The following is a 19,370-nucleotide window of genomic DNA, read 5'->3' as shown; positions in this document are numbered from 1 at the left end:
AATCTATGTACAAAGAGGAAATCAAAAGAAAAATCATCTCCTTTCATCATCCACTGCTTCCTCTTGCTCAAAAGGGGGAGTGGTCCGAGTGGGTGACCAAATGTAAGGAAAAGTTATGTAACTATTAAAAAATTTCATAATATTATTAGTTGCTTTTACAAGTTTTTTTTTTTTTTGGGGGGGGGGGGACTTCAGTGCTATTTATGATCAGATATCAGACGTCAAAAATGGAACCCTTGGGTCTTTTTTTTTGCGTTGTGCATCACGGATGACGAAAGTGTCGCCGTCTATAATGGGTATACGGAAGGAAACCTGTTAGTGGGCTTTAATTAATGGTTTCTGATAGCCGCCCATTACAATGACAATTAGTGCGGGTGGTCATTGTTATAATGAAATCTAAATTATTTAAAATTTAATCTAAATAATTTAAATTTAAAAATCTAATCTGTCATTTTTTAATAACATAGTTTTTTTAAAAAGTGTCAGATATAACATTATATTTATTTTAAAGTGTTAATACCATTTTTAGTCTTGGAAATTTGATCTGGTTTCTCAAATTTAAAATTAATAATTTTGGTCCTTGAGTTAGTCTAGTCGGCAAGGAGTCGGCTCATAACTCACAAGATCATGAGTTCAAATTTCGCTACCAATATGAGAACTTTGTTGGTGGGCAATCTATGAGTACCTCTGTAAGTACTCTCTGAACCTGAAAGCCTGTCCTGGCCTCCTGGTGAGCTCCCGGAACCCAACTTACCTAAACTTTTTGATATAAAAATAATAATAATCGCGGTCCTTGAGATTTGACTTCAATTTGGTCCACTTAATGATATTTGGCTTTCATAACAAGGTTTCAAGAACCAAAACTAAATTGTTTCGAATTTTAGGAATCAAAACTAAAATGAGGTTAAATTTCAAGAACTAAAAATAACATTAACCTTTATTTTAAATTCTATAACTATTAAAACAAAAAAGTGTTTGATTTGGACCGTTCAAAATTAGTCTAGCTAGTCTATATTAAAATCAGCAATCAATATGCGGAATGTGATCCCTTTATAAAACCCAACGTGGAAATTCTTGAGTTGAGTGGCTCATAATGATATGTGCTGTACGTCAAATCAACAACATTATTGAAAAAGAAAATTAATAATGCAAGAGTTAGTGACTATTGATCTGACCTTATCATTTGTATCTTTTCCATTGACTTGTTCACTTGTCTACTACATAAACAATTGAGGATGTTATTATCGTTGCTAAATTAAGTACACAGTCATATCCATCATCACATTCCATTCCAATCATGGCAACCTCTTGTATCATTTCTTTGGCTCTGGTTTTCTTCTTTCATCATCTTTTCATTCTCTCTGCTGCCCACCCCAGCTTCGTTTATTACAATTGTTCACTTGGCAGAGGAACCTACATAAAGCCAAGTGCCTATAATGCCAACCTCGATGCTCTTCTTTCTAGTTTCACTCTCAACACAATAATTGACTACGGCTTCTACAATTCTTCCTTCGGCCAAAGCCCTGATAAAGTTCACGCACAAGGGCTTTGCCGAGGTGATGTGGAGCCATTGTCTTGTCGGAAATGCCTCAACGATGCCAAAACCCTTCTTCCAAAGCTGTGTCCATATCAGAAGGATGCTTTTGGATACTATGACTTCTGCACTTTTCAATACTCAAGTCGTTCCTTGTTGGGGATATATCGGTTTCCTGATTTTTCCTACAGTTTTAACAATCAACAAGATGCAGAAGACCCAGTACGTTACACAATTGCGCTTAACGATCTAATGCGAAGTCTGAAAAGCAAAGCTGCTTCTGGAGACTCTACTTTTAAGTTCCATGCGGGATACAGAATTGTAGGTGATGAGTCTGAAACTACTGTGTGTGGTCTTGCCCAGTGTTCGCCGGATTTGTCTAGGAGAGATTGTGATACTTGCTTAGGGAACGCTGCCTCGAAAATCCCAGATTGTAGTAAGAACAAGATTGGTGGTAGGGTTATAAAATTCAGCTGCAATCTTCGATTTGAGCGGGTCGATTTCTATAATGATTAATCACACCTTTTTAGTGAGTTTTTGAGCTTTCAGGTGTTAGTTTTGTGTGACTTTTGTCCTTGGTCCAACATGTGACAATCAGAAGTATATAGGTTTGGTCGCAAAGTTGTATAAGCATGAATATCAGAAAGCTTCAACTATGTGTCTCAACGGTTATACTCCAGAGGTTTTCATCACACAAAAGAAGTCAAGTTTCTCTCAGTATTTCCCCTTAACTGTTCCAACTTTTGAACATGCATAGGTTGTTGGTCTGAAAAATAATAAATAATAACTTGCAGAAGGTGCATATAGTAAATAATTGCATTTGTCTTGATGAAAACCAAATAAAAACTCGCCTTTCAAGCTTAATACATCTGAGAATATGAAAAGCCTAAAATATAAGCATGTTTTTGAAATGGTAGCCTGGCAGAGCATATAACAGGAGTGAAATTCTAATTCAATTAGGTCTTTTTGGTGGCCAACGAAAAACAATATATAACAAGATTTAATACAACATAATTCTAAATTACAGCATATAACGAAGATGAACCGGGGAACTTGCAAAGTATATAAACCTTTAATCACAGTGACCCATGCAGCAAAAATTGAGATATGTTGAGTGAAACTCGACATCCTGTATAGCAAATATAGAAGTTGCACAACTTCTGAGCATTTGAATATCACCTTCAAGGCCAACACCTAGTTAGCCAGCATAATATTAAGGAGTAATCAACTGAGGCCATATTTGTTTATGCTTGAAACAGTATATTCTCGTTCACATGATGATGCTTGGATAGAGCTAGCAGTATCTCGTTCACAGGATATATATCTTGTTACTTCTGAGATACCTTCCCCATAATGGATCTCTGAAGCCATGGCTGGCTTGTTTGGTACATTTTCTTAAATACAGAGTGACAAGATATTGATGCATCTTATTGGTTTAATTCACTGGACGGCTGTGATATTCCACTACTTTGTTCCACGCACGCATTTTGTCAAAACGAACATGGATGATAGTGTATATTTGTGGAATTGGCCCAAAAAAATGATACAGATTAATTAGTGGAAGAAATTAAAGACGCAATGTATGGTTTACCATAATGAGCGGCACGCGCGCGCGCGCACACACCGTTGACCACATGCAATTGATAATTGTTTTCCGAGATCTAATCCCATGTTTTCCTTGACTTGTGTCATGTATACTGCTCTATCTTAAATATAAGATTTAGTTGAGAGATTTGTTTAATAGTGAAAGTTTTCATGTAGATGATACCAACACCATTTTTTTTACAAATAACTAAATAATTTTTAATTTTTTCTTTCATTTGTGGCGCATTTCGTTCCCTCCTAAGATATAAAGGTACTATCTGTATTACTATGTTACACACAGACGAACAATACTTTGCTCGTCCAACTTACTCCTCTTTCAATTTTGTAACTCCTAAAATTTTCATAATATTCATAGAACAATGTTAAAAATGAAAATAAGAAGAGGCCTTTATCCATTGTGCATCACGAATGACGTGCATAAAACATTCCCATCTATAATGGGAATATAATGGAGACCCTGCAGACATAGTGGCCATTTATATTCCAATAATGTAGAAATGTGAGTGGACATATAGCTGGCTTATAATGATATGTGCTGTAAGTAACTCTACATCAATTTAACTACAGTATCATATAAAATAATGCAAAAGGTAATGAGTACTGAGCTGACAATAAGAATGCGCATGACTAGTATTTCTAGAAACCTGAACCACATACACCAATTATTTTAGTGCAAATACTTATCGAATCTCAACCATTTAAATTTAATATGAACAGTCAAAATATAATACCTGATATTTTTATTTTTTTAAAAAATATTTCCCTTTTAATAAGTATATAATCCAAAATAAATATAATATCTTAACTGTAAGTTTTTTTAAAAAAATAATTTATTTATTTAAAATTTACTAGTTAAAAATTTTAAATCTAAACCATCAAAACTAATTTTGAATGATCTAGATTTTACATCAATGCTGCGATGAGCACTTAAACTAATATTTTTCATTAGTTTGTTGACTTATAGAAGCAACTTGAGGATTTTTTTTTTACTAATACCTGTAGTTTACTCGCATCTCATCTCATCACATTTCATTATCTTCCAATGATGACAACGTCTGTCATTTCTTTAGCTCTGGTTTTGTTCTTAGTTTACCTTACGGTTCTCTCCGGCCAGCCTAACTTCACTTTTTACAAGTGTTTCACAGGAAAAAGAAGCCTACCCAAACAGAAGTCCCTATGAAACCAACCTCAATACTCTTCTTTCTAAAATCACTCCCAACACCATTGTTGACCATGGCTTCTACAGTTCCGAGTATGGTCAAGCCCCCAACATAGTTCACGTACGAGGTCTGTGCCGGGGAGACGTGAATCCGATAACTTGTCGGAATTGCCTCAACGATGCCAAAACCCTTCTCCCTAAGGTATGTCCCAATCAGAAAGAAGCATTTGGGTACTATGACTTCTGCACTTTTCAATACGCAAGTCGTCCATTGTTGGGATACCTGGATCCTGAATTTGCCTATAGTTTCAACAACCCACAAAATGCAACAGACAAAAAAGAGTTCACAAGTGCGCTTAATGATCTAATGCAGAGACTGAAAAGCGAAGCTGCTTCTGGGGACTCTAACTTTAAGCTATCTGTGGGAAGCAAAATAGCTGACGAGTCTGAAACTGTTTATGGTCTTGTTCAGTGCTTGCCGGATTTGTCTAGGCCAGACTGTAATGCTTGCTTGGAGAAGGCGATCTCAGATATCCCACTCTGTTGTAAGAACAAGATTGCTGGTAGGGTTATTAAACTCAGCTGCAATCTTCGATTTGAGAGGGGTCGTTTCTAGTATCATGATTAAACTCTGATCTCTTGGAAATGTGAGTCAAAATAAATATCAGTTACCCTTGTGTGTTTAGGAATAAGTGACCCATCTGGGACTAGGAGTAAATTATGCTAAATGTAAGGTTGTTTGAAGTGTCATAGAAATCTGTATAAATAGGTACATTGGTTTGTGTTCTTAAAAAAGAGTACTTGTGTATGGCAAGTATTAACAATACAAATGAATGCTTTAGATTTATCTCTCTCTCTTCGTGACTAATACTTCCTCATAAGCAACAACTAACCAAATTACATAAATCAAAATATTGATTAAAATTAGTTAAAAACAATGAACGTGTTAGAAATATAATTTATTTTTTAAATATACTCTTACTCATGAAGAGACTAAGTGAGAGAGAATGTGTAATAAGTAGTGTAAAGACATATTTAATGGAAAAAAGTGTAAAGAATATTTAAAATTTCAGACAAAAAATATATTGCTTATATTTAGGATCAGCTCTATATAAAAAGAAGTTGTTTATATAATGTAGTATATATTGGAACGGAGGAGTATGCGTGAATTTATCTCTAGGAATAATAAAATTAATATTTTTGTTTGAAAAATAAAAAATTGATAATTGACAATATCTATTATCATATCTTAATGCGTGAATTTATCTCTAGGAATAATAAAATTAATATTTTTGTTTGAAAAATAAAAAATTGATGACAATATCTATTATCATATCTTAATGTGTGTAAAAAATCAATATTATAAATATTTTCTTATTTGATGGTATAATGTCCTTTAAACCACCTTTACATTTTTATCCAAAAGTAGAGAAATGACAATGCATCTATATATCATAATTCAAGCTTCATGATGAACACATAACTTAATTTAAAAAATATATACACCACAACATTGAAAAAACTATAGAATTATTTTTTGTTTGAAGAAATAAAACGTCACAAGAGCACTTAAAAAAGAAAAAAGACCTGCTAAGCCATGAAGTGGATGTTATTTTTTTGTGGCATCAATGATCTGCCGGGTAATAATTGCGAAGTAAATGCGGGAAATAAATACAAATATTTTTTTCATTAAATAAACAAATAATACTTTTACGATACGATATATTATGTAGGAATTGAACAAGTCCCCATTGTGGCTTCATCTCCTTAACGTCTGACTTTTATCTATGTAAAACTGCTAAATCTGTTAAAAATTAAAATATACCAAATTAATTTTCTAAAAAGTAACGACCCCAAGTTGGCACCAAAACTAATACCCATCAAAACGGGGACTCATTAGACCCTAATTCTTGAATAGGGTTTTCCCACCAGAACTGTCTCTGCCTCGCCTTCCTCACCTGGTCCAGTTCTTCTCCTCGCTTCCTCTCCATTTCCAGTTGCCCTAGAAGCTGTGTAAGCTGCATGTTGAGCTCCCGGACGTTTGCATTCCGGCGAGCCTCCACTAGAGGGTGAGCGCCGGATTCTGACGTGGGGTTTGGACTGATATAACGATCGACGATGGATTCCACTTCCGGATGGCCGAAGGAGAAGGCCTTGTCGGCCGGAGAGAAAACGATGATGGCGATTTCAACACCACAGAGCGTGCAAAGCTCACTGGCTTTCTTGAAGAGTCCAGAATGACGCTTTGAGAAGGTGACTTGAAGATGCCTTTTCTTTGGTATTTTCTCAATTGGGATCTTTTGGCGACCTGAACTGGACTTTCTCTTCGTGTTTGTAGGAGGAAAAAAAAAAAAAGCAAAATATTTTACCGATGTTGGAATTGGTGATCAACATTTTGGTATTTATACTGCTAAATATTTGGTTTATTGCAACAAATCCGATTAATTTACTGTCCCTTTTTAATGATTTGTTACTTTTTTATTATATAGTCCAAGATTAGGAAGTTATAAAATCTCAATCTCCATTTATGAGTGAAATATGTACCTCCTCGGTTTATACTGCTAGGCATTATAATTCAGATTTTGACTTTAGCAAAATCTTAATAGAATTAAGAACACTTTTATGTTTGTCAGAGATATTGACTCTGGTGAATATTATTGTGCAATAATTAAATTCGATTTAATAATATAAGGTTATTAATCGCAGGGTAAAACCGCACTCAAACGATGGGACACCAATTAAGGATTATCATATATTCCCAAAAAAGAATTAGTGTACAGTAGACTTCTCCAGATAGAAAAAAGAACAAAGATGGGGAGGGGGATCGATATATAGAGAAAATTAGGTTGTAGGTCTCTATAATTTCACCTGATTTTTAATCAGGTCCTATAGCTTTTTTCTTTTTATAAGGTCTTTATAATTTTACCTTATTTTTTATCAGGTACTATAGTTTCAGATGATTAATAAAAAAAGCACTAGATGGAAGCAGATTAAAAATTAGTTGTAACTGTAAAGACCTAATAAAAGAATTACATGAACTTGATTAAAAACAAATAAAATTACACGGACTTGACAAAAAGGAAAAAAATAAGGATCTTATTAAAATTCAGGTGAAACCGTAAGGACAGGAAGATTAATTTTTCCAAAAAATTAAATATATGTAAATTTCTTATATCTTTCCTAATTATTTTCTCATCAAAATCTTGTTATATCAATTGAATACGTAAAAATATTTCAAATATTATAAACACTAATGAGATGAATATCATTTATGGTAGTGATTTTTAATAAAGCGAAGACAGACTAGATATGTGGGAAAGCCATAATGAACTCAATAAATGACATACCAGTTTTCACACTTAAGAAGATTTTCAGATATACAAATATCAAGGAAACAAGGTAAGCTGTCCAGGATTATTTATATTTAGAATAAATTCACATATAGATACTCAACTAAATAAAATAAAATAAATATTAAAGTTGAGGTGAGACTTGAGAGCTCGAGAATCCGATATGTATGGAATAAATTCATTTGCAACTTCACTTCTTGATTATCTTATGCCTGTGCCACACGTGTGTATATTGTTGGATATGATATTAGAGATTTTCTTCTTGCTAGTAATTCAGTATTAACAATTTTTTGCAAATAAAAACCTTAAATGTTATCTCATTTTTGTGCAATTTATGAAAAATTAAATATATATTGGTTAATAATTAATTGTAATTGTTTGTTCTGGCAAAAAAATGTAATTTTTTACTTTTCATATTTAAATTGTATGCTGAAACACCCCCTTATTTGTTGGGCTATTGACATTCATTCATATAAATTTTCAAAAAAAAAAATTGTATTAAGTAGGAATACAATGTTACACCTAAAAAATAGGAATACTTTGAAACAAGATAATTGATGTAATATAAAAAAAATAAATAAGATCTTATACTAAGAATTAAATCAAAGTCTTCAACAAAGATGAAGTATCATTATTTGCTAATATGCTGAGACACTTAGGGCTTGAGCCCAATTTTGTCACCATGGGTCAACGTCATTACAGAATGGCTCAAGCCCAAACTTTATTCCGCACAAAGCCTCCTATCCCCGGATCATCAAGGATCAGATCCAACATAACAATGTTCACTAACGTTTGTATCCAAAAAAAAAAAAACACAAACGGTTGGTCAAGCCCTTCAAAGTTCAAACTACCGATCTTAAATATAAGACATTTTTTATAGTATAAATTATACTACAAAATAAGCTTTATATTGAAGACTGGAGGAATAGTTTGCTTTTAACTCTTACAAGGTTGGATTGTATGAAATGCAAAAAATAAAGCGGGCATCACCTTAGAGGATACCGCATTAATTTGGTTGGTCAGATTAGATGTTGATGGCCCTATTAATCATAGAGGATCTGCCACCTATGGTTACATTATTCGAGACAAAATTGGCAGCTGGATAAAGAGATTTTATTAAAACGAAAAAAAAAACCATAAAAGCTTCCATATGACCCTATGTAACATTACTGTTTCCTTTATACAAAAAAATTTAGATAAGTTAGATATCAAGAGCTTATCGAAATCAAAGTATGCCTTCAAATTTAAAGAGTGCATGCAAAATACTTATATATTACTTACTAATATGGTCCTTATATCAAATAATAGGATTTGTATTCACAACTTTATGACTTGTCAAGTAATATTTGGTGGCAACACTATTGTTGAGTTTGGTATTTTAGAAGGTCTTAAATTTTGTTGGGAAAAGAAATGTAGAAAAATCAATGTTTTTATTGAATTTTTTTTTGCGTACAAATGTTTTCATTGATTCAATGAAAGCCCTCAATGTATGGCTCGGCGAAATTTGCTCATGATCTTGTAGGAAATTTTTATATTCTTAACCACCATCTCTTCTGCAAGGGTCGGTCGTGGTGAGGAAGGATAGGATAGGCTTTTTCTAGGGTACTCTGCTGGTTAGCTTCTAGGCTTTGTTTTTGACTTGTATTTTCCATCGAAGTAAGTTCTTATTCAACAAAAAAAAAAATCCCTCAATGTTATTCAAATGAACCTTTCAAACGGCCTTATCTTTCTTTGGGCCACACACTACTGGGCTCTATACGGACACGTTTTTGTTTCTTATTCAGGTAGTTTTGCATCTTGGGCTTTTGAGTTGTAATTGTTTTTCCCTTGAAAAACAAATACAAAAAAGGGAAAATGACAAGAAAATGACTGTTGAATTCTGAAATGCCAAAATGGGCATGTAAATTACTGAAATGACAAAATGGGCATGGGGTATCAATCTGGAATTTGGATAATTCGCCAAAAAGACTGAAATGCCCCTGAATTAGTCTGAACTCATGAAGACAAAGGCATGACACGTAACAAGAGGGAGAGATGAGAAGCTGAAAACGGAGGTAGAGCAGAGTCAAACGTTGAGAAGACGGAAAAGGTAAGGAAAATTTCTCCTAAAATGCTGTTATCTACTCCTCCAACTCTCACCATTGTACAAATCTGATTTATTACGGTGGAATTGCTTTGTGGGCAACCTGGTTTGTAGTGAGAGAGGGGTTGAACGTGGGTATTACGTAAGAAAGTGGAGCTTAATGATGGGTTTGGGTTTTCAAGTCGGTTTACTGGTACATGGTCTAATGGGGATGGGATTATGAGTGTAGATGGTTTAAATGAAGAATTTGACCAGGATGAGAGAGTGATACATCGGAAATGGAAAAATAGTGGGAACTGATAACGTGGGCATGAAGTTTGACGGCTAACAGTAAGCATGAGGTGGTCAGTGTTGTCAAATTCATTATTGGAATTGTGAAATCCCATATTTAAGTTGTCAATGTAGCAAGTGTGCGCGGACGTATTTTGGGTGTTGCATTTTTTGTGAAATTGCAAGAAAAGTTTCGAAATCCTGATAAATGAAATTGATTATTAGGGAACTAAAATATTGATTTATGCTTTTGTGGTGCAGGTTAGGTAGCTTTGATGACATCTAACATTAGGTCAAAATCGTCAAAGCGTCTTGCTTGTTACTTTCATGTGGGTGGGAAGTTTGCAAAAATGGTGATGGTGAAGTTAAGTGCTATGGTGAAACTGTCAGGGTAAGAGTGATCAAGGAGGGTATAAGGCTTGAAGATTTGAGGGTTATGATAGGAGAATGGTTTGGTGTAGATAGTAATGGTTGCGACATTAAATACACATTGGGCTTGAATGATAGGATATTAATAGATCTTATTGATGATGATGAAGTTGACAACCTATTTGAGTATAATGATAGTAATGCACATGTTTACGTAGCAGCTAAAGGTAATGAGAATACGGAGGAAGAAGTGGCTGATCGAAACAGGTAAGTCACAAGTTTCGGATTATGGAAGTTGTTACTTGCGATAATGTTGTTGTTAATATCATAACAAATGTTGTAATTATACATGCAGCATGTCAAAATTGTCAGGACTGTCACAGCAAAATGATGAGCCAATGATTGAGGATGCTGTCGAATGTGTGAATTACATAGCAGCTGAAAATGTTCTTAGCCTGCCATATGCAATAGAGAGTGCACCAACTCCTTTGCCAGGAATGAATTCCCTGAAATGGAAGACAGTATTGTTAGGATTGAGGCAGACTTTTCCAGATGCGGATGAGTTCAAGAAGAAACTACACAAATTCAGCATTGCAAACAAATTTGAGTATAAATATGTGAAGAATTCTAATGCCCATATGTATGTCAAATGCAATGTTGAAGGTTGTCCATGGAGGATCAGTGCAAGAGCAGCTGCAAAGAGTACTCCAGCATTTTTACGTGTAACGACATTCAAAAATGAGCATGTTCATAATGCCCAAGACAATCTTCATGTGACACATGGTGGATCAGCTAACTTGACATCATCAATTATAATTGAAGAGGTTAGGGATCATATAGACATGCGTCCAAATGATATAAAAAAGAGGTTGGAAAGAGATTATGGTGTGAAGTTGACATATAAGCAAGCATACAGGGCCAAGGAAAAAGCGTTGGAGGACATACATGGCAGACCTGATCATTCTTACATGCTTATTCCATGGATATGTGACCGGTTGAAGGAAACCGATGACAAAACAGTGGCAAAATGGGTGGCTACAAGGAACAACAGATTTGAGCGTGTATTCATAGCCTATGGGTGTTGTATAGAGTTTTATTGCTGGTGCTAGACATGTACTGTATATTGATGGAAGTCATTTAAGTGGACCGTATAAGGGGACACTACTTTCAGCGTCGGCTTATGATGCGGACAACGAATTATTACCTTTTGCCATTGCGATTGTGAAGGGAGAGATGCTTGAGGATTGGACATGGTTCTTACATATGATCAAGGAGATAGTTGGGTCAATACAATTAACAATCATTTCAGACTGACACAATGCAATTATAGGTGCTATGCAAGCAATATTCGGAGGTGAGCGACATGCGTACTGTTACAGACATGTTAAGGAGAATTTCAGTACACAAATGATCAAGTTAAATAGAGGAAGAAGGAAGACAAGTGGCAACACAAGGGAGGATGGACTGCATTTCCTAGATGCCATTGCATATGCAAGGCTTGACACAGAGTTTGATCAAGCAATGGATAACATGAGACACTTCAATTCCCAATTATTTGAATGGCTTGTCAATCATGGTGATATTCACAAGTGGGCCTTAAGCAAGTTCCCTTTTAAACGATGGGACAACATAACAACAAACCTTGCAGAGTCATTCAATGCATGGATGCTGAAGGAGAGAAGATATAATGTTGCCCAACTTATACATGAGCATCGTGAAAAAGTAGCCAAGAAGATATATGCAGCAAGCATGGCAATGAGCAAATGGAAGAATGGTGTAGGCCCAAATACAAATGCAACATTGATGGAAAATGTGGCGAGATCTGCACAGATGTTAAGTGTTCCTTACGGAAGGGGTAGGGTGTGTGTCCATACAGCAAAAGGAGCCATTAATGTTGATCTTGGAAAAGGTGAATGTAGCTGTGCAGGTTGGCAAATGTCAGGCATCTCATGCCCACATGCATGTGCAGCTGTCAAGGCCTTGAATTGCAATGTGTATGATTTTGTTGAAGAATGCTACAAGATTACGTCCTAACAAAAGATTTATGGTAGGACGATGACTCCAGTGGTGACAATCGACATGCCAAATCCTAATAACTATCGGCTGCAAGATATAGCAAGTCAAGTGTTTTTGGCACCACCTTTGACTAGTCGACCACCTAGAAGGCCTAGGATAAATAGGCAAGAGTCGCAGTTTCAAAACAAGAAGGTCTACCATTGTAGTGCATGCCAGCAAGTTGGCCACACAAGAAGAACATGCAAGAATCCAAACCCAACTTAAGGTTTCATGTCAATACCAACAGGGGTAATTTTTTTGTTATAGTAAAGGAATGACTCTTGAACCCTTTTTAATTTTTTTGGGAGAAGGGTTGATAGGTAGGCTATCTTTTTTGTTAATGATGTTAACTGGGTAGGAGATGTTCTGTAATCTGAATGACAAGAAAACATTAGGCGGTGGGTTAATCCTAATGTTAACTTGTCATTTGGATATCAGTTATGTAGCTTCTGTCATGGGCCTACTGGTTTTTAGTAAATATTATCACGTCAGTGGTCAATTCCTTTATAGATATAGTAAAGTCTGAATGTTAATGTAAAAATCGTATGATGGGTAGGCTGTCTTTTTTGTAAATGATATTCACTGGGTAGGATATGTTTTGTAATGTGAATGAGGAGGAAACATTAGGTGGTGGGTTAATCTTACTGTTAACTTGTCATTTGAATATAAGTTATGTACCTTCTGTGATGGGCCTACTGGTTTTTGGTAAATATTATCACTTCAGTGGTAAATTCAATTACACATGTAGTAAAGTCTGAATGTTAATGTAGACATCCTATGATGCTCTTTTGGTGTACTTCTATGCTATTTTGGCAACACAGATGACCTTTTGTTTAATGCCCTCAAGGGAGATGGTGGAAGTTGCCAATGGGTATGACTGGAGTGGTTAATGTCATCAACGATGTTGTTATTCACATTTCCAATGTTGTTATTATCATTTCCAGGCTAGTGAAACTCCCTGAAATAATGTTACTTGACTTTGAAATAAAGGAACCGGAAATGGGAAAAGCAGACTGGTAAATGTCATTACTGAAGTTGCAATTAAAGTTTCCAATGTTGTCATTATCATTACGGGGGTAGTACAATTTCCTGAAGAATTTGATGCGTGGGTCTCAGTTAAGGGAACCGGAAATGGGAAAAGCAGACTGGTAAATGTCGTTACTGAAGTTGCAATTAAAATTACCCATGTTGTCATTATCATTAAGGGGGTAGTAAAATTTCCTGAACAATTTGATGCGTGGGTTTGACTTAAAGGAACCGGAAATGGGAAAAGCAGACTGGTAAATGTCGTTACTGAAGTTGCAATTAAAATTACCCATGTTGTCAGTATCATTACGGGGGTAGTAAAATTTCCTGAACAATTTGATGCGTGGGTTTGACTTAAAGGAACCGGAAATGGGAAAAGCAGACTGGTAAATGTCATTACTGAAGTTGCAATTAAAGTTTCCAATGTTGTCATTATCATTACGGGGGTAGTACAATTTCCTGAAGAATTTGATGCGTGGGTCTCAGTTAAGGGAACCGGAAATGGGAAAAGCAGACTGGTAAATGTCGTTACTGAAGTTGCAATTAATATTACCCATGTTGTCATTATCATTAAGGGGGTAGTAAAATTTCCTGAACAATTTGATGCGTGGGTTTGAGATGGGGGAATCGGAAATGGGACAATTTCCTGAACATAGGGATGCAAATGGGGAAACCATAGTGGTAAATGTCATTACTATCGTTGCAATTTCCCTTAACAATGTTGTGATTTTCATTACCCAGGTTGTGAAATTCTGACAATTTATACGTGGGGACGAAAATGCAGTTGCAAAAAGCAATAGCGAGGTGGTAACAATCATTAAAAAAGTTGTAATTTTCATTACGAATGTTGTCATTATCATTACTGGGGTAGCGAAAATGGATTCAAAAAACGTGATTTGGGCTTGAAAGACTTCAGATGCAAATGGCAACAGCGATGTGGTAACTATCATTACAGAGGTTGCAATTCTCAATCCGAAAGTTGTTAATCCTATTACTTGTGTAGTTAACCTGGGTTCAAGTGGATGTAATTTGGGGCACAAATAATCAACTTGTGATTATCATCACGGAAGTCACATGGCATGTTGTAAATACCATAACTCTTTTACTCAAATTATCCCAAAAAGGATTGCAATTAGGCCAACAACTGGCAGCCACTTAGTACCTCCAACCATAAGTCAAATATTAAGACTTCAAACTAACACTCCTTTTACAAATACTATATGCCTAATCTACATAATGTCTCCTCCTATCATAGATGGCGTCTTTTGGTCAGTGTGGTGGCTTAGGTTGATGAAAGCAAGCTTAATGCTTCATCACGTCTTGAATTAAGCTCATGATTCACTAGCCACCACATGAGGTTTCGTCGGAATTCAGCCACTTGTTCATCCGTATAGTGAAGTATCTCACCGGGCTTCCATTTACTCAACCATATTAATACATGAACACTGATGAGAGCCTTTGTCGTTCACCTTGGGGTTCCCAATAAAAAATAAATCCAAGCAATGCAATATAGTGCAAAACTCGGGTCGTTTACTTTGAGGAGCCTTTATTTGAAATCCTAAGCAACTAAGTATCAAAAATAAAGAATTGACTTGAAAAGGGATTGATTTTCTTGTCCTGATTGGCAAAATTTAAAAGGATGTAAAATGAGTAAATAATTTTTGGATTTTTAGTTTATAAAATGGATATGAATGAGATAAACAAAGAGAATTAACAAGTGATAGCAAATGGAAAAGCAATCCTCTAGCACAATGATTAAGGCTATCATTACTTCAATTAATTTGGGAGTTAGCTAAATTCAAAAGACTCTAAGGGCCACCCCCTAGACTCGGTTTAATTAGAATAATCAACACCAAGCCACCTTGCATATTAATTATTCACAATTAAACTGTTTCAGCACAATTAGCCAAAAAGAAAATCAAAGAAAAGCGATGAACATTTTTAGTCCAATAACCAAGCCACCTTGAATTACCACTAAATGTTCACAATAATTTCAAAACATAGTCTGACCCAGTACAATGTAAAGAAATTAAAGCTAATCATAGCATAATGTTAAATGCTAATCAAAGATTCCAACAACTACAACCAATCTCAATACAAATATAAATCATCACAGCCCATTCAAACATTATAAAATTCATTCTAAGACCTAGAAATCACAATTATAATGAAAGAAGTAAATATTAGAAGAGTTAAAACTCCCCTTTGAAGCTCTAAGTTCAAGCCATAACCATTGCTCTAGAGAATTGGAAGGATTTAGCTACTCCTAACCATCACCACAGCTCCACCAAAATTCCAATTCGGTTAAGCCATGAAGAACAATGAAGATGGAATCTGCAGGAGTGATTTTGCCGTGAAGCTATGGTCCTTCGTTCTCTCTTCCTCGCCGCTGGTCTCTTCAATTCATGCCGCCTCCAGCTCGTGAGTTCCTCCCGCCCCGCTTGCGTCTTTCGCGTGTGCGTCTTCGCGCGTGTGTGTTGCCCCAGCCGCCCTCCAGCTTCTCCCGATTGTCCTTTGTGCGTGAGTGATTATTGAATATTAGGTTGGGGGAGGGCAAAACGTTGCGTTTTGCTCTCCCCTTTTATTATTGTTATATTTTTTTCCTTTTTTATTTTTTTTATTTTTTTATTTTTATTTTTAATTCTTCCAAAAACCTGCAAACAAAATTCAAAAATAAGGTAGCATTAATTCTCCTCAAAAAACCAATTACTCACAATTAAACCAAAATATGACAATTTTGCCCCTATAAAATAATAATTCAAAATAAAATAAATTAAATCAATTAAGGCAAAAAGGGACCAATTAAGCTGACAAAACTCATATAAAAGATACCAAAATATATAAAAATAATTGAGTTTGTCAAACACCGCAGTCTCGCCTGCACATCAAAACATCCCAACGATGTAAAAGAATGAAAATAACACATTGGGCTGCTTTGAGACGTAATAATATCAACAACATAAACCACTCACAGATTGTTTTGTTGCGGAACAGGAGCCCAAATGATATCACTCATTTTCTTCTTCCCAGTGGCATTAGGCTTAACTATCTCAATAATGTTATAAAATCTATTCCTCTGCACAATATCATTACGCAATTGTAAATAAAAGGTAAATGAAATGTCAATCATAGAAGATGAGTTGCATTATCCTTACACATTCAGTGACGATGGTCGTCATGTCATCAATAATTACACCCTTCTTCTTGCTCTTCTTCTTACCCTCTAAATTTGGCTTCATTGAGTCCAGTACATAGAAATTCATTGTGCTAGGCTCAAGCACAACACAGAACCAGTGAGCGCCAACAAGTGTGGGTCCAAAGATCAAATCACATTCTCCTATGTTGTAGCCTACATTTTCAGGTAAAAATTGTTTCTTCCGTTTTGTAGCATCCCACAGCTTTGGGTTAGCTGCCATTATTGCCTGAAACATGAACATTTTAGTCATTTATCAATATCAATCGACAAAAAACTAACATCTCAACAAGCTTACCATAAAATCAACATAAAAAATGTGCCGCTTCACCTGCCCTTCCTTCTCCATATCAGCCATTAGAGTCTTGCACACAGTTGACATCAGCTGTACGTAAAGAGATTATTGTTTTGATGAACCCAAAACGCAGCATCTACTAAACAATTAAATGACCTCATCACAAATATTCTACTTACCCGGTTACCTATTTTCTCAATTCTGCCAAGTGTCCTTAGCTGATCCCGAGTGATATCTTCATCAGAGATTTTCACCAAAGGCCTAAAAATATGTTGTCAATATCATTATGCATGTAGTCAATTACCACAAAATTGTAATGAATATGATTACGTGGGTAGTGGATATGTACATACATGTCACCCTCCTTGCTTGAACACATACAGGAAACTATGTCATAAAACCGGTCCTTGTCATCCATGGGCCTCTTTCGCCTCTTAGTTGGCTTCGTCAAAATCCATGGAGAATTGATAGCGGATTTCATCTCCCTTTGCGATCTCCGGAGTTGACATCCCTTGTCCATGGGGGACAAGGGCAGGGGAGACTCTATAATTTCTTTGTCTGCACCTTCTGCTGCAACACCGATGTCATCACCCCTATCTGAGCCAGTTGCATCATCGTCTCCCTGATCATCTCCCTCGTGGAACTCATCTCTATCATCACCTTCATCATCAGACTCATGTCCATCATGATCATGGGAATCTTCATCGCCAAATGCATCATCATCTCCCTTATCATCATCTGGGACGTCAATAGGGTCCTCATCATCTGTGGTCACATTATTTTCCTCTATCCTTATCTGCACCTTATCTAGCTCATCTTCCATTGCACTTATAAGCCTCCTAGTGCTTAATTCGATCTGAGCCATCAATCGTCCGTGCAATTTCTGTAACTCCTGCAGCAAACAATTTAAAATGAGTAAACACTTTTTTCATGAGATTATTTGCTAATGAGAATGAAAATTAGTAACGAAAGCACATACCGGGTGTAAATGAGCCACACTTCTGCGTTTTCCTTCATCCTTCCACTTCTATCCATACTTCCCTTGCCCTTATACAGTAAACCCCTCTTGCTTTCCCTCTCCTTCTTTTCCAGCTTCCTTATCCTCTCATCAGTCCAGAATTGAATGGCATTTAGGGACCCTCTCTCAACAGTTTTGGATAGTGGGAAGTGCTCAGCAAAATATAACTACAACAGTAAATCATTAACTTGCCAATTCCACAAATAAAGAAAACAATAACTTAGAAGCATAAGTCAGAAATACATACCAATAGGAGGTAGATGCATCCTCCCACATTGCAGCTTCCTTCATCTTCATCTTCGTCTTTCTTTGCTTTTGTGTACACTTTCACATAATCTCCCATCTCTTTCCACAAGTGCTTCACAATGTACGTGGCCCAATCAAATTGGTGAAATCCCTTCATGGTACAGCACATGACTCTTATTAACTTGTCACTCACAGTTGTTTGTGAAGTAGGAGTTAAAAAACTCTCAAGTGTGTACAGAATAAACAGGAACTCAAACTCATCTTTCTTCTGCCCAGATTTAATGTCATTGAGTATCTTCGTACAAGGGACTTTACCAAATTCCTCCTTCAACCTCTGGTATGTCTCATCATCATCACATATGTCCATTTTTACCTTCTCCCCTGTGTGGGGTACACCCAACAAGTTTACAACATCATTTGCTTCTATTTCCTTTATTATCCCTCTTATTAGAAATTGATGGGTAGGCGGATCATATGCTCGGAGAACACATACTATGAGGTCACGAGGGAGTCTCTCACATCCAATGTCAAGTAAATGGCCAAAGCCTAAATTTTGTACCCTCACTTTCAAATCTTCATCATCTTTTATGAAGTCCACTAATGACTTAAATTGCCGAACCGAGCAACGAGTGCTAAAAGCCACTTTTTTCTTTCTCTTCTTCTTCATCCCTTCCTTTCTTGATTGCTTCACCCTATCACTGTATTTCTTCTGCTCCTCTGGTGTCAACTGCTTCCATGCCTTTGATGCCTTTTTCGCTTGTTCAGACATATTCTTAAACTTCTCCCCACCCTTAAGAAATTCTCGTCTAAACAACATGTAGCCATTCTTCACTTCTTCACTTGGCCCTCCTTCTACAACAAGCATAAATAACTAAATCTGGTCAGTTGAACGGCTCAACTTTCTTTGCATTTCAAAAAAGTTGTCATTACCATTTCCAGTGTAGTCATTCACATTATAGGTGTTGTTATTTAGCCACAAAATGAACCTCGACTATTTACTACTCAGATAACTAAATTTGCTGATCACGTAATGAATGTTATTGCTTCTTTCTCACTTCACAGAACAGAGCAGAAAATAGAGACTAACGACATAATACACTTTAACAACAAACTAAAAACAATCTAATCTTACCAAACCTATATAACTCAACCACTTAATTCCTATTA

General features: G+C 35.9%; 4 protein-coding genes across 4 annotated transcripts; 2 read left to right on the top strand and 2 right to left on the bottom strand.

Moving 5' to 3' along the window:
• Window positions 1-211: 211 nt before the first annotated feature.
• Window positions 212-4,914, top strand: LOC114731382 (cysteine-rich repeat secretory protein 38-like; the record flags this gene model as incomplete). The annotated part of the gene is made up of 2 exons (XM_028918539.1): window positions 212-296; window positions 4,275-4,914. Coding segments are annotated over 2 exons (725 nt in total), but the record flags the coding sequence as incomplete, so codon positions are not given.
• A 1,264-nt stretch (window positions 4,915-6,178) lies between these two features.
• LOC114731374 (agamous-like MADS-box protein AGL61) lies at window positions 6,179-10,117 on the bottom strand. Its single transcript, XM_028918528.1, has 2 exons — window positions 10,061-10,117; window positions 6,179-6,622 (listed from the first exon to the last, which is right to left on the bottom strand). The coding sequence occupies exons 1-2, from the start codon at window positions 10,115-10,117 to the stop codon at window positions 6,179-6,181; spliced, it is 501 nt and encodes a 166-aa protein (XP_028774361.1).
• Window positions 10,118-11,705: 1,588 nt separating this feature from the next.
• LOC114731366 (uncharacterized) lies at window positions 11,706-12,404 on the top strand. Its single transcript, XM_028918514.1, has one exon. The coding sequence runs from the start codon at window positions 11,706-11,708 to the stop codon at window positions 12,402-12,404; it is 699 nt and encodes a 232-aa protein (XP_028774347.1).
• Window positions 12,405-16,310: 3,906 nt separating this feature from the next.
• On the bottom strand, window positions 16,311-17,135 carry LOC114731357 (uncharacterized). Its single transcript, XM_028918503.1, has 5 exons — window positions 17,119-17,135; window positions 16,943-17,029; window positions 16,607-16,873; window positions 16,424-16,527; window positions 16,311-16,329 (listed from the first exon to the last, which is right to left on the bottom strand). The coding sequence occupies exons 2-5, from the start codon at window positions 17,024-17,026 to the stop codon at window positions 16,311-16,313; spliced, it is 474 nt and encodes a 157-aa protein (XP_028774336.1). The 5' UTR covers window positions 17,027-17,029; window positions 17,119-17,135.
• Window positions 17,136-19,370: the final 2,235 nt, after the last annotated feature.

The sequence above is a fragment of the Neltuma alba genome, unplaced genomic scaffold (genome assembly GCF_004799145.2).
Source record: "Neltuma alba isolate B1F8T4 unplaced genomic scaffold, ASM479914v2 tig00002524_pilon, whole genome shotgun sequence".
NCBI lineage: Eukaryota > Viridiplantae > Streptophyta > Magnoliopsida > Fabales > Fabaceae > Neltuma > Neltuma alba.
The sequence above is the reverse complement of the archived record's forward strand: the minus strand, read 5'-3'. Positions and strand labels throughout refer to the sequence as shown.

Coding starts and splice junctions, on each gene's coding strand:
- LOC114731357 (XM_028918503.1), bottom strand. CDS start 17,026: ATGTCAACTGTGTGCAAGACTCTAATGGCTGATATGGAGAAGGAAGGG. Junction 16,874..16,942: donor TTTTTTATGTTGATTTTATG/GTAAGCTTGTTG, acceptor TTCATGTTTCAG/GCAATAATGGCAGCTAACCC. Junction 16,528..16,606: donor CGACCATCGTCACTGAATGT/GTAAGGATAATG, acceptor GATATTGTGCAG/AGGAATAGATTTTATAACAT.
- LOC114731374 (XM_028918528.1), bottom strand. CDS start 10,117: ATGGGATTTCACAATTCCAATAATGAATTTGACAACACTGACCACCTC. Junction 6,623..10,060: donor CTGACCACCTCATGCTTACT/GTTAGCCGTCAA, acceptor ACAAACACGAAG/AGAAAGTCCAGTTCAGGTCG.
- LOC114731366 (XM_028918514.1), top strand. CDS start 11,706: ATGCAAGCAATATTCGGAGGTGAGCGACATGCGTACTGTTACAGACAT.